The sequence below is a fragment of the Simochromis diagramma genome, unplaced genomic scaffold, assembly GCF_900408965.1.
Source record: "Simochromis diagramma unplaced genomic scaffold, fSimDia1.1 OVJJ01000343.1, whole genome shotgun sequence".
In the NCBI taxonomy this organism is placed as follows: domain Eukaryota; kingdom Metazoa; phylum Chordata; class Actinopteri; order Cichliformes; family Cichlidae; genus Simochromis; species Simochromis diagramma.
The window spans coordinates 6,464,030-6,478,624 of NW_024386831.1; the positions used below are offsets into that span (position 1 = coordinate 6,464,030).

A 14,595-nucleotide genomic window follows, 5' to 3' on the forward strand; every position below is an offset into this window, starting at 1 on the left:
TGAGAAAACTACTAAAACTGCTTCACATCCATGTGGTTGTGGATCAGATTTATAAGACAGCATAATATCAAAATAGATTGACACTCTGATAGTGCTGCCACATCTAAAACAGTTTGTCTTTTAATCCTTTTCACATGTGCAGTCTCCACGGTGCCTGTTATTTCCTTGAACAGTAATGAGAAGAAAGACTGAAATTTACAGCCTTTCTACATATCAGTGTTTTTTTTGGTAATTAGGCAGGTGACCATCAAAAATACATTTAGTGCAAAGACATCTACAAAATGTAAATCATCTGGGATAGATGCAGATAAATAATAAAACGTCATATCCGCTCACATCAATAGACATGTTTTCAGACAACTCCAAATAAAACACAAATTTCAGTAAAAATTAAACATTTTTTGGACTTATTTTAAAATGGATGTCAAACAATGGGTGTGACACTTAGCTGTGTGTGAAACTATTTTCTGATCGAATAAAACAAAAATTAGTTCTTTTTAAAATAACAACACTATAAATTTTTTTTCGAATTTTGGTCAGTTTGAAACCATAAATCAGAGGATTCATAATAGGAGGAATGACAAGAAACTCTATTGCTACAAAGTTTTGAAGGGTCCGAGGCAACTCTTTCGAACCCAGTCGCATACTTATAACATCAGTAAGTACTGCCACAACAAAAGTAAATAATGAGACGAGATGTGGGACACATGTTTGCATGAACTTTGCCCTGTTTTCTATAGACTTTACACATGTTTGAATGATATACATATAGGACCAAACTATAAAAACACCATGAAGCAAATAAATAATTGTTACAATATTTGCAGATATAGCATTGATTGCAGTTTGTTCTGGAAAACAAGCGAGTTGGACAATACTCCAGTTCATACAGAAGAGTCTGGAAATATACGGGCTGCATAACTTCAGTCTGGATGTTAGAAAGGCATTTACAGCCACAATGCAGAAAGTTGTGAACCACAAAAAACATGCAAACCTAATGACTCTTTGCTTTGACATGATAGAGTGGTACTTCAGTGGCTGACATATGGCCACATATCTGTCATATGCCATGAGTGCAAGAATCGACAGTTCACCACAGACAAAAGAAAAAATCACCTTAGTCTGAATAAGGCAACCGTAATATGAGATGAGATGAACATCAGAGAGGAGATCCCAGAGAAATTTGGGGTAGAAACCTGCTGTTCCATAAAGTGCATTGATGCAAAAGACACAGAGCAGAATATACATTGATTCATGGAGGTTGCTGTCCAAGATGATGATCACAATGAGAGAAACATTTAGCAGGCAAATGATGCAGTAACACAACAAACTGAGGAAAAAGAGAACAAATCTGTGACTGACTGTTTCATTGAAACCTGAAAGAAAAAACATTGTTATTACAGAAACATTATTCATTGTGATTGAGAGATCTAAGTGAAGCCTAGTCTCTCACTGTATCTGTTCTCCTCTCTCCTCTATCAGGTACAGATAACAGCAACATGTGAGCTGGGATTTCAAACCAGCCAATCATTGATCTGGAATGAAAGCTCACAGCTTTGGAAGATCACAGGGGATTTAATATGTATCATGTACTAAACACATAATAAAACAAACCTGCAGGTTCTTGAAAAAGAAATATTAAAAAGTTTTACAACTTTATTTAAAAATGCTTTCTTCATAATACTGTTAGGAATTTCTTACATTTATGCCAATTAAACATAATTGTCCAGGACTTGTTGTGGTTTTCTTCTGTTTTTCGTTTGTAGTCTTTCGTAGTCCAGTCAGATCGTTGTTGCTTCAGTGATAATGATCAGGCTCTCTGACGTTTGCTGAAGTCACTAGAAAGACAGTAAGATGTTCTTGTGAATGTTGCTTTGTCTTTCCCTCTTAGTAACTCTGTGGAAAAAAGACTTGTTTGCACCTGTTACCTTCTACTTACCTGTTACTCTGCCGCCTGCTCACTCTCTACCTTTCCTATTCCACAATGGAAAGATTCGATCCCAGGTACCTCTCCAATTTTCTGCAGAGTGATGTAACCTTATTGTTGCACCACGATCACCCCCTTTTCCTCCAGCCCAGAAAAGAGTAAATCAACGTTTTTTTTTTGCGTAAAACCATGGTCTCAGAGATCAGGTTGTAAATTCTGAGTTGCTGCAGGAACCACAACCTCGGCTGGGCCTTCTTCTGGATAGAGTCTATATGTGGGGACCACTTCAGATCGCGTGGAAAGGTGGATCCTAGGAATCTGAAGTGATCCACGGTAAGTATTCAATTTTAAAGGATAGTTAGGGTGAGTCTGAAGGTTCACTGTCACCTCCACAGTCGGGTCCGGGTGGTTCTGACTGCAACAGTGGAACAGCTGGTCCACCTCCTGTCTGTTTGCGGACTCATCTTCATTGTGGATCAGACCAGTGATTACCAGTTTACAAATCATGCAAACAGATCCATAGAAGATTCCATCAACGTAGCTCTCCACTCTGTGCTGAGCCACCTGGAGCAGCGGCAAAGTACGTCAGAAAGCTCTTTAGAATAGAATAGAATAGAATAGAATTCAACTTTATTGTCATTGCACATGCACAGGTACAGGGCAACGAAATGCAGTTTGCATCCATCCAGAAGTGCTTTAGTGATATAGATATATTACAATATATATTAGCAATAATATAGATATGTAAGTATATTACAGAAATGGGTCTATTATGGTATGTTATAATGTACACGGTATGAAGTATGTTGTGAATATTCTATAACTATAAGTATGTACAGGCTGTAGTGAGTACAAGCTATGTACAGGATATGGACAGGATATAAATATGAAAAACTATACAGAATATGAAATAAATAACTTTACAGAAATCTGAGATATACAGCTATACAGAAATGGGAACTATGCAAGTTGTAAACAGTTGTAGGGTTAAAAATTATTATCGTATGTACAGAATGATTATTTACACAGAGCTATACAGTAGTGCAGTTAAGATAAGTGAGGGTGTAGATAATTTCTACAGAGGCTATATAAAGTGCTAGTGGTTGTGAGTGGTGGTTCAGTCCATGTTATTATTGTGTGTTTGAGGGTACAGTTGTCCATTGTGTGTGTGTGTATGTTCAGTCCATGAGTTTAACGTGGGTCAGATGTCAGGAGGCAGAGTTCAGGAGTCTGACAGCTGTGGGGAAGAAGCTGTTCCGGTACCTGGTGGTCTTAGTCCGGAGGCTCCTGTAGCGCCTCCCAGAGGGCAGGAGGGTGAAGAGTCCATGTGATGGGTGACTGGGGTCTTTGATGATTTTCCCAGCCCTTTTCAGACACCGCTTCCTGTAGATGTCTTTTATGGCAGGAAGTGGTGCTCCGGCGATGCGCTGGGCAGTTTTCACGACCCTCTGCAACGCCTTCCGGTCCGAGGCAGAGCAGTTCCCGTACCAGATTGTTATACAGTTGGTCAGGATGCTCTCGATGGTGCAGCGATAGAAGTTCACCAGGATGTCTGAGGACAGGTGGTTCTTCCTCAGAGTCCTCAAGAAGAAGAGGCGCTGGTGAGCCTTCTTGACCAGCTTGGAGCAGTTGGTCGTCCAGGTGAGATCCTTGGAGATGTGGACTCCCAGGAACTTGAAGCTGCTCACACGCTCCACAGCCGTCCCCTTAATGTGGATGGGTGGATGTGGGTCAGCATTCCTCCTGTAGTCCACGATGAGCTCCTTGGTCTTCTCGGTGTTAAGCAGCAGGTTGTTTGTGTCGCACCACTCAGCCAGACGATCCACCTCCTCCCTGTAGGCGGCCTCATCATTGTCACTGATGAGGCCAATCACCATGGTGTCATCTGCAAACTTAATGATGGTGTTGGAACCATCAGCAGGTCTGCAGTCGTGGGTGAAGAAGGAGTAGAGGAAAGGGCTCATCACACAGCCTTGTGGTACACCGGTGTTCATTGTGATTGTAGATGAACAGTGGTTATCCAGCCGGACATGTTGAGGGCGGTTGGTCAGGAAGTCCAGTAACCATTTGCAGATGAGGGAACTGATGCCCAGGTCTGTCAGTTTCCTGATGAGTTGTGAGGGGTGGATTGTATTGAATGCTGAACTGAAGTCTATAAACAGCATTCTGGCGTATGTGTTGTTGTTGTCCAGGTGTGAGAGGACAGAGTGCAGTGCGATGGAGACTGCATCCTCTGTACTCCTGTTCTGGCGGTATGCGAATTGGTGGGGGTCCAGGGTGGGGGGGAGACAGGATTTGAAGTGTGCTAGGACCAGCTGCTCTAAGCACTTAGTGATGATGGGGGTGAGTGCTACTGGGCGGTAATCATTGAGGCAAGATGGGTTGGAGTTTTTGGGTATCGGGACGATGGAGGTGGATTTGAAGCAGGCCGGTACCACAGCGTGGGCCAAGGACAGATTGAATATGTCTGTGAGCACTCCTGCAAGCTCCCCAGAACACGCTCTGAGAACACGCCCGGGGATGCCATCGGGACCTGCAGCCTTGTGGACATTGATCCTGCTCAGCACCGCTCCTACATCGATGGGGGAGAGAGTCAGAGGTTGGTGGTCTGGCGTCACGTCTGCTTTGGTTGTGGTTGTGGGGTTCCCTCGCTCAAAACGAGCATAAAAGTTGTTGAGCTCGTTGAGGAAGGAGACATCAGAGGATGCGGGGGAGGGTTTGGTGGTCCTGTAGTCTGTAATGGTCTGGAGTCCTTGCCACATGCGTCGGGGGTTGGAGTTGGAGAAGTGTTCTTCTACCTTCTTTTTGTAATGGTGTTTGGCTTTTTTGATGCCCTTCTTTAGATTAGCCCTGGCTGTACTGTAGGCGTGTGCATCTCCTGACCTAAAGGCAGTGTTGCGGGCCTTCAGGATGAGACGAACATCCCGGTTCATCCAAGGCTTCTGGTTGGGGTACATGGTGATCCGTTTCTGGGTGGTGACACTGTCTGTGGTTTCGGAGATGTAATCCAGTACAGATGAGGCGTACTGGTCCAGGTCTGTGTGGGTGAACATATTCCAGTCTTTGTTTTTAAATCTGTCCTGGAGCACTGCGTCTGTCCCCTCTGGCCACACTTTAATTGTCCTCACAGCAGGTTTCACACGTTGGATGAGTGGTGAATACCTAGGTGTGAGGAACAGGGAGAGATGGTCTGATTGTCCAATGTGGGGGAGGGGTGTGGCTTTGTAGGCTCCAGCCAGGTTGGAATACACATGGTCTAAAGTCTTGTCTCCTCTGGTGTGGCAGGAGACATGTTGGTGGAATCTGGGGAGGACTGTCTTTAAGTTGGTATGGTTGAAGTCGCCAGCAACAATAAAAGCAGCCTCGGGGTGTTTATTCTGATGTTTGTTAAGCAGAAATTCTAAAACTGGTCCAGTTGCTAAAACCTCTGACTGTTTCAATAAGTGTTAAAGAAAAAGAGGATAAACTGAGAAAACTACTAAAACTGCTTCACATCCATGTGGTTGTGGATCAGATTTATAAGACAGCATAATATCAAAATAGATTGACACTCTGATAGTGCTGCCACATCTAAAACAGTTTGTGTTAAGGAATTTTTATTGTTTTATTTGATTATGCTTCAAATGTTATTGTTATACATATTTCACCAGACACAGCTTTCTGTTGAAACAGGAAGCTGACCCTGTGACGCTGACAAGAGATCAGTACAGAAATACACATCTGCAGAAGTTGACTCGCAGTATATTATTCTTAGAAATTGACTTGCAGCACACATACTTTGTAACACACACACACACAGCTTACACACAGACAGCATCAGGACCCGTGTAAGAGGAAATGTGATTATATTTGCATGTTGACGATGTATCCTATAAAAATAAACGAATACTGCAGCTCGGGGTGATTTGCTCTGAGCTTTTCACCCGTGCAGCACGTTAACCTACACAAGTGTCTCAGTGTTGATTATTCACCTGATTGTTTGTTAACTGTAAATCTCTGACATTTAATTGGTCCTTCGAGGCCGTTAATGGACTGGTATTAATAATAATATTATGCTCCATTTCACAGTGGTATCCTTCCTCAAGTCCCGACGCCGTGACAAGCCTGCGTCGAAGTCTCTGCAGAGCGCCCTCCAGGAAGGGTTGAAAGTCCAGGGAAGCTAAAATTCGGGTCCTGGCCGACGTTTTACAGGCCCACGGCGCTGGGGCTTGAAAGTGGACGCCCGACAGACCGGCAACAGCGGAGCCAGGTGATTATTCCACATTTGACACACCTTGCGTAAAACTATCGGTGTTTAGGGTGACACTGTTCCAAAAAAACTCGTCCTACGGGGACTGGCAGTTTTAAGACTCGCTTGTAAGACAAAACTGGCAGTGTAATAGACACTCGTTTCGCAGTTAAAAAAGGCTGGAAGTCTAAATTTACTGGAAAGTAAATAAGTGTACGGAAAGTGTCAACTAACATAGGATAGAAATTGCGCGCATAAACTGTTTTTACTGTTTTGTTGGTGGAGTAAGTTGATTTAACAGCACATTAAGGTGGCTGAACTACTCCACTGAATTGTTTACCGTTGATAGCTCACGTACTGGCTGCATGAGAAAAAAAGTTGTGCGTCATCACGTAAAATCGACAACCGCTTTCAAGAATAGCTTGAAAGTAGAAGCCTGTTGTTGATAACTTATCTCGTTCTTCGTGCCAGTGACAGCTTCACGGGTCTGACTGTATATTTAACTCAATAAAATACATTGTAATCAAACCTTCTACAAAACGAAACTAAATGGGTAATAAATCTACAAAACTCACTGCTGACGAGCAGTGGTTAGAGAAAATTTCTGCCGGCGCCGGTCAAAATTAGTACAAATAGGTGGAGGAACCTTACAAACAGAACTAAACAATGAAACATAGTTGGCATGACGATCATGCCCAGATTGTATAAAATAAATAAAAGGAAATCATTCACATGAAAACCTTTTCTATAAAAAAGAGAGATGCATAAGGTAGATTAAGGCCGTGTCATTGTTCAGCCAAGGAAAGTGTGTGAAAAGGTAAATGTCTCCAGCCTGGGTGAGGGTGGGACTGCAGCCCACCCGAAGCCCTTGATGGATACAAAATAAAATATAAAAATAAAAATAATAATAAATTACTTGGTTCAACATGCAACAGAGAGAATGAATGTGACTGAAGGTTGGATCTGAGATGAGGCAAACAGAAGACCAGTCTAAAAAGTAGGCACAAACCTGTTCAGAGAAAAAGCAAATTTGTACAGATTGGATGAATTCTAAATTATCTGTTTGCTGAGTAAGATGATCCTAACTATTAAATTGGCTCAGTAGTAGTATAGTGATATACACTGATAAAATGTTGTAATATACTGTTGTTATTATATAGAAAGAAAAAGATGATAATATTAATAAAAATATAATATTAATCATAAGTGGCACCTAGTCACTATGATGTGAGATGGACAATTGTTATGACGTAGTCTGCATCAAGTTTAAGGTTTGCTCAAACTCAGTATAAAGACATATGAGATGAAGAAAATAAAGAGAATATCCAAACTACTTAAGTGCATAGAGGCACTACTTGACATGTTTGAAGACCTATATTGCTGAGATATAGAGAACATCTGTAATAACAACCAATAAGCCAAACCCTGTAGATGACAGCTAAAGCTACAAGATTGAGAAGCTGAATTAAATATGTGGACACTACTAAGCTAATGAGCGAGTTAAACATTTTTATTTATTTGTTTTTAGAACAGAAGCTGCATAGAGGACAGCACAGGGAGCTGTCTAACAATGAATAGAAAACACACATACACAAATTGTTACATGTGAAATTATTTTTGGAAAGAATCAGAAGTGAGATGGTTTTGAATTAAGAAATCAGTGAAAAGATGCTTGAATTACACCTGATTATAACATGCAGAGGCAATGAAGAAAGCAGCTTACACTCACTGAACATTAACATGCATAGGAAAAGTAATGAAGACCTGCTTACACTTATACACATAACATAAGTTGGTATTTCTGACCAGAGAGAGGGAAACGGGTAGTTTAAGTACTCAGGATAATAATGAAAATGTCTTAGTTGTGTTTCTTCAGGAGCAAAACAGACCTGGACAAGCAGAAAATGCATTAACCTTACAAGGACAAGCTCGTGGAGATTAATGCATAGAGACTGATTAAACCGGGCTAAGAACACAAACATGCGCAATGAAGAACAGCTTGCTATTTGTATGAGTGATAGAGTGTGAGCTCCGTTTTCCCTCACACTTCTGCTCTGTTTCAATAGCAGCATTTTTTTTTTTTTTTTTGTGTGTGTCCTGACTCATATATGTTTTTTTTTTTTTTTGTGTTTTTTGTTTTATTTGATTATTTTATTTTGTTGGTTTGGAAACAAATTTGTGGCAATACTTCTGGATCACAGTGACACATAGTGATTAGGCATATGATTTACAAATGCCCAGTTTTAGAGCTGTAAACTGTGAGCAATTCAAAGTTAAAAAAAAAATATATATATATATATATATATATATATATATAGAGAGAGAGAGAGAGAGAGAGAGATGAAATAAGAAAACTTTAACTTCAAAGTTGAAATACGTAAGATGAGTGAAATGTGTGAATTCTTTGAGAAACAAGAAATTATTTAAACATGCCTTAAGTGAAAATGTAATGTTGCATCTATAGAGAAGAAAAAGCGTTCAGTAATTTAAAAATAGGCCTTTTAATAAAAACAACTGAAGCAACATGTACTACTCCGATTTTCCCAGTAAAAAAAAAAAGCAAACACGGGGAAATATCGGCTAGTACATGACCTTAGAGCAAAGAGGTCACGTACCTTGGACGTAAGCTTACGGGAGAAGGCAGAACACTGTTAGACAGCAGAAAACTAGCGGTGCAAAATGCTACAAAAAAACGCTCACAAAACAACAAATGATGAGTTATTTAGGTCTCTGCAATTTTTCCAGATGCTGGATACCTGCATATGCTCTGTTGGCTGGTCCATTGCCAAACTTAATTTATGGAAAAAATCAAGCACTGAAAGATAAAATAGAATGGACCCCAGAAGCAGAAAAAGCATTTAATGTTCTGAAACTTGCATTGCAGATGCGCACTGCTTTCTAAAGAAGCTAGAAGAGGAAACGAAACAGAGAAGTGATATTTACAGCTTACCACAGTACCACAGTCTACATTCGCAGACATTTTGTAGATGGCTCTGCATCTAAAAACAGTTATAGAAGTAAAGCCCTAACTTCCTCTTTTTCGGCACAGAGTGCAGAACTAACGGCTATCATACGTGCATGCTGCACAAGGGTCAAGATATAAATAGTCACACTGACAGTCAATATGCGTTGCACACCAAAAAAGATAATTCAGAAATTACTGAAGGCAATAACTTTGCAGACCGAGCAGCAAAGAAGGCAGCACAGCAACCTGTACAGACTTTGATGTCTGAAACCTCACATCTAATACCACTTGATGTACTTAAAGATGAATAGGAAGCCGCTCCTATAGCAGAGCAAAAGAAATGGTTAAAGTGTGGAGCACGGCTATAAAATTGCTACACAAGACAGCAGCATTAGTGACAAATAGCTTAAAGCATTTGTCAAGGGGTGGAATGATGAGTATCCTCCCCAAACATTTCTATACTCAAAATTTTGAAGCTTCAGAACAAGAGTTTATCAGAACATGCATTATTTGCCAGAAACATAATGCACAGGGAAACCTCAGGCCTAAAAGAGGCTTTTTCCCAACACAACCGCACCCATTTCACACAATTCACATGGATTTTATAGAACTGAACGAATGTCAAGCATCAAAATACGCTCTAGTAATTGTGGATGTGTTCTCAAAACGGCCAGAAATTTATCCAGTAAAAAGAGCAGATGCAATCTCAGTAGCAAAATGTTTATGCAACCATTTCATTCCTACATACGGCATTCCTACTCTGATAAAATCAGACAATGGAACACATTTTGTTAATGATGTAATTAGCAAAGTCTCTGAAGCTCTAGGACTCAGCAGAGTGGATGACTAAATTATTTGAGAATAAAGAGATTGTGCTAAACAATAAACTGCCGAGCGATATCTCTCCAGTTTCTTGCAGGTTGAAACCAGGTGATTGGATCCTGATTAAAGTGCTCCAGAGGAAAAATTGGAGTTCACCAAGGTGGGAAGGCCCATATCAGGCCCACCACACCGACTGCCTGCAAAATAGCAGAAAGACCATCTTGGATCCACCAAAGCCACTGCAAAAAAGTGAGTGACAACACAAGCATAGACGCCGGTTCCCCTGACTCCTAGGTGTTCTCCTGGTGGAGGAAAGGGCTGTTTGGGTATATCCCGCCCTTTTGTCTTCTCGCCAGTGGTCTACTCACCTGGAGCCCGGGTGTGCCTGGTCATCATGAAGAACCTTGTCCTCATAATGACTGGCATTGTGCTCCTAGAGAGCCTACTGATACTCACCTGGAAAGACGAGGACCCACAGCACCACCTGCAGAAGAAATGGTCATATAACAACTTACACCTAAAGGATATGGATAAAGAGCACAACCACCCCTGGCTGAACAATGCCTGGTACCGGTACGTCTACAACCGAGTACATACAGAAGACAACCACACTGGCTGCTACGTCTGTTCACACCTCCCAACAACAGCAATGCAAGCCACCCTGTATGGAAAATCACCCAGCCTTTCCGAAGCCCTATGTATATTCTACAAAGCCACCAGCGGAACATGTTCCCCCGAAGACATCTTCGCCTTCAAGTTTGAGTTAAAAAGACAAGTCACAAAAATTGACCTGCGACGGTGTAATGGAACACTGATCAACTATAAACCTAATGAGGTAGTTTCTTGTGCGCCAGAGGTCTCAGACTGGAACTACAGCTGTGATGACCGATACTGGGTACACCTGAATGCGACCAATGACAAGGGAAAATCTTTCAACGTCAGGAGGGAACCAGGAATACAACATCCAATGTGTTTCACCTTCGCATACGGCAACAGAAAGCTGGGGATGAACCAGAACTGCTCCCAGACTTTCCGGATGCCGCAGGACAGAAAGGCACGGATAAGCTTCCTGAATGGCACATATTGGGTGCAGGGTACAGCTTGGGCATGTGGCTCAAAGACATACTTCACCATCCCACCCAACAGCACCGGACTCTGCGCCCCAATTTTAGTGTCAGACCACACATTCAGAATATTCCATCAGGACCAACCAAGACGCAAGAGGGGCACTGATGACGTGCAACCTCATGATCCAATCTGGGGCAGTGATGTGCCAGTGGAGTTCAAGTTGTGGACCACCGGACAGAAAGTCCTGCACTCACTTTTCCCATGGATCGGGAATGGAAAAAACATGCTAAGAATCGAGACTCTTGACTACCGATTTGGACTTTTCCTGAACAGCTCAACATGGATAAAACAAGGCTCAGAATGAGGAAATCGACGCGATCAGAATAGTGGTCATGCAACACAGAGTCGCCCTGGACATGATTCTCGCTGAGAGAGGGGGCCTCTGTGTCTTATTCAACACCACTTGCTGCACCTATATTCCAGATAACGTGCATTCCTTGACCATGACCACCGCCCTGGAGAAGTTACGACAACTGAGTAATGCACAGCAACAAGACTATGTCATGAACACAGAGGACTGGCTGACCTGGCTGCTGAGCGGCAGCTGGAAGACCCTCATGATCGGAGTTCTTCTTTTATTGCTTTGCATGTTCTCAACTTGCATTCTACCCTGTATCAGATCAATGATTGACAAAATGGTACAGGCCACAGTGATCACCTATGTTGGACTGCCACAAGAAGATTTAGTATAGGAATACACACACTCACACATACTGAATGATGCTACAATTGAAAGTGTTGAAAGCAAGTGATTGTTGGCTGATAATAAAGTATGATTAAGTGGTGAAATATTTTAACAACAGGTGGGAATATTAAGGAATTTTTATTGTTTTATTTGATTATGCTTCAAATGTTATGTTATACATATTTCACCAGACACAGCTTTCTGTTGAAACAGGAAGCTGACCCTGTGACGCTGACAAGAGATCAGTACAGAAATACACATCTGCAGAAGTTGACTCGCAGTATATTATTCTTAGAAATTGACTTGCAGCACACATACTTTGTAACACACACACACACAGCTTACACACAGACAGCATCAGGACCCGTGTAAGAGGAAATGTGATTATATTTGCATGTTGACGATGTATCCTATAAAAATAAACGAATACTGCAGCTCGGGGTGATTTGCTCTGAGCTTTTCACCCGTGCAGCACGTTAACCTACACAAGTGTCTCAGTGTTGATTATTCACCTGATTGTTTGTTAACTGTAAATCTCTGACAGTTTGTCTTTTAATCCTTTTCACATGTGCAGTCTCCACGGTGCCTGTTATTTCCTTGAACGGTAATGAGAAGAAAGAGAGTGAAATTTACAGCCTTTCTACATATCAGTGTTTTTTTGGTAATTAGGCAGGTGACCATCAAAAATACATTTAGTGCAAAGACATCTACAAATTGTAAATCATCTGGGAAATGCAGATAAATAATAAAACGTCATATCCGCTCACATCAATAGACATGTTTTCAGACAACTCCAAATAAAACACAAATTTCAGTAAAAATTAAACATTTTTTTGGACTTATTTTAAAATGGATGTCAAACAATGGGTGTGACACTTAGCTGTGTGTGAAACTATTTTCTGATCGAATAAAACAAAAATGAGTTCTTTTTAAAATAACAACACTATAAAATTTTTTTCGAATTTTGGTCAGTTTGAAACCGTAAATCAGAGGATTCATAATAGGAGGAATGACAAGAAACTCTATTGCTACAAAGTTTTGAAGGGTCCGATGCAACTCTTTCGAACCCAGTCGCATACTTATAACATCAGTAAGTATTGCCACAACAAAAGTAAATAATGAGACGAGATGTGGGACACATGTTTGCATGAACTTTGCCCTGTTTTCTATAGACTTTACACATGTTTGAATGATATACATATAGGACCAAACTATAAAAACACCATGAAGCAAATAAATAATTATTGTAATATTTGCAAATATGCCATTAACTATAGTTTGTGCTGGAAAACAAGCGAGTTGAACAATAATCCAGTTCACACAGAAGAGTGTGGAAAGATACGGGCTGCATAACTTCAGTCTGGATGTTAGAAAGGCATTTGTAGCCGCAATGCAGACGGTTGTTAACCACAAAAAACATGCAAACCTAATGACTCTTTGCTTTGTCATGATAGAGTGGTACTTCAGTGGCTGACATATGGCCACATATCTGTCATATGCCATGAGTGCAAGAATCGACAGTTCGCCGCAGACAAAAGAATTAATCACCTGAGTCTGAATAAGGCAACCATAATATGAGATGAGATGAACATCAGAGAGGAGATCCCAGAGAAATTTGGGAAAGAAACCTGCTGTTCCATAAAGTGCATTCATGCAAAAGACACAGAGCAGAATATACATTGATTCATGGAGGTTGCTGTCCAAGATGATGATCACAATGAGAGAAACATTTAGCAGGCAAATGATGCAGTAACACAACAAACTGAGGAAAAAGAGAACAAATCTGTGACTGACTGTTTCATTGAAACCTGAAAGAAAAAATATTGTTATTACAGAAACATTATTCATTGTGATTGAGAGATCTAAGTGAAGCCTAGTCTCTCACTGTATCTGTTCTCCTCTCTCCTCTATCAGGTACAGATAACAGCAACACGTGAGCTGGGATTTCAAACCAGCCAATCATTGATCTGGAATGAAAGCTCACAGCTTTGGAAAATCACAGGGGATTTAATATGTATCATGTACTAAACACATAATAAAACAAACCTGCAGGTTCTTGAAATAGAAATATTAAAACGTTTTACAACTTTATTTAAAAGATGCTTTCTTCATAATATTGTTAGGAATTTCTTACATTTATGCCAATTAAACATAATTGTCCAGGACTGGTTGTGGTTTTCTTCTGTTTTTCGTTTGTAGTCTTTCGTAGTCCAGTCAGATCATTGTTGCTTCAGTGATAATGATCAGGCTCTCTGATGTTTGCTGAAGTCACTAGTAAGACAGTAAGAAGTTCTTGTGAATGTTGCTTCGTCTTTGCCTCTTAGTAACTCTGTGGAAAAAATACTTGTTTGCACCTGTTACCTTCTACTTACCTGTTACTCTGCCACCTGCTCACTCTCTACCTTTCCTATTCCACAATGGAAAGATTCGATCCCAGGTACCTCTCCAATTTTCTGCAGAGTGGTGTAACCTTATCGTTGCACCACGATCACCCCCTTTTCCTCCAGCCCAGAAAAGACTAAATCAAAGTTTTTTTGTGTAAAACCATGGTCTCAGAGATCAGGTTGTAAATTCTGAGTTGCTGCAGGAACCACAACCTCTGCTGGGCCTTCTTCTGGATAGAGTCTATATGTGGGGACCACTTCAGATCACGTGGAAAGGTGGGTCCTAGGAATCTGAAGTGATCCACGGTAAGTGCTTTATTTTTAAGGATAGTTAGGGCGAGTCTGAAGGTTCACTGTCACCTCCACAGTCGGGTCCGGATGGTTCTGACTGCAACAGTGGAACAGCTGGTCCACCTCCTGTCTGTACGTGGACTCGTCTTCATTGTGGATCAGACC

General features: G+C 41.1%; 2 protein-coding genes across 2 annotated transcripts; both read right to left on the bottom strand.

Moving 5' to 3' along the window:
- Positions 1-440: 440 nt before the first annotated feature.
- Positions 441-1,576, bottom strand: LOC120731396 (olfactory receptor 5F1-like). The gene has a single exon (XM_040028406.1). The coding sequence runs from the start codon at positions 1,414-1,416 to the stop codon at positions 445-447; it is 972 nt and encodes a 323-aa protein (XP_039884340.1). The 5' UTR covers positions 1,417-1,576; the 3' UTR covers positions 441-444.
- Positions 1,577-12,301: 10,725 nt separating this feature from the next.
- Positions 12,302-13,621, bottom strand: LOC120731000 (olfactory receptor 2K2-like). Its single transcript, XM_040027710.1, has one exon. The coding sequence runs from the start codon at positions 13,601-13,603 to the stop codon at positions 12,632-12,634; it is 972 nt and encodes a 323-aa protein (XP_039883644.1). The 5' UTR covers positions 13,604-13,621; the 3' UTR covers positions 12,302-12,631.
- Between the last annotated feature and the right edge of the window lie 974 nt (positions 13,622-14,595).

Bases quoted from the DNA above. Each gene is read 5' to 3' on its own strand.
- LOC120731396 (XM_040028406.1), bottom strand. From the start codon at position 1,416: ATGAATAATGTTTCTGTAATAACAATGTTTTTTCTTTCAGGTTTCAAT.
- LOC120731000 (XM_040027710.1), bottom strand. From the start codon at position 13,603: ATGAATAATGTTTCTGTAATAACAATATTTTTTCTTTCAGGTTTCAAT.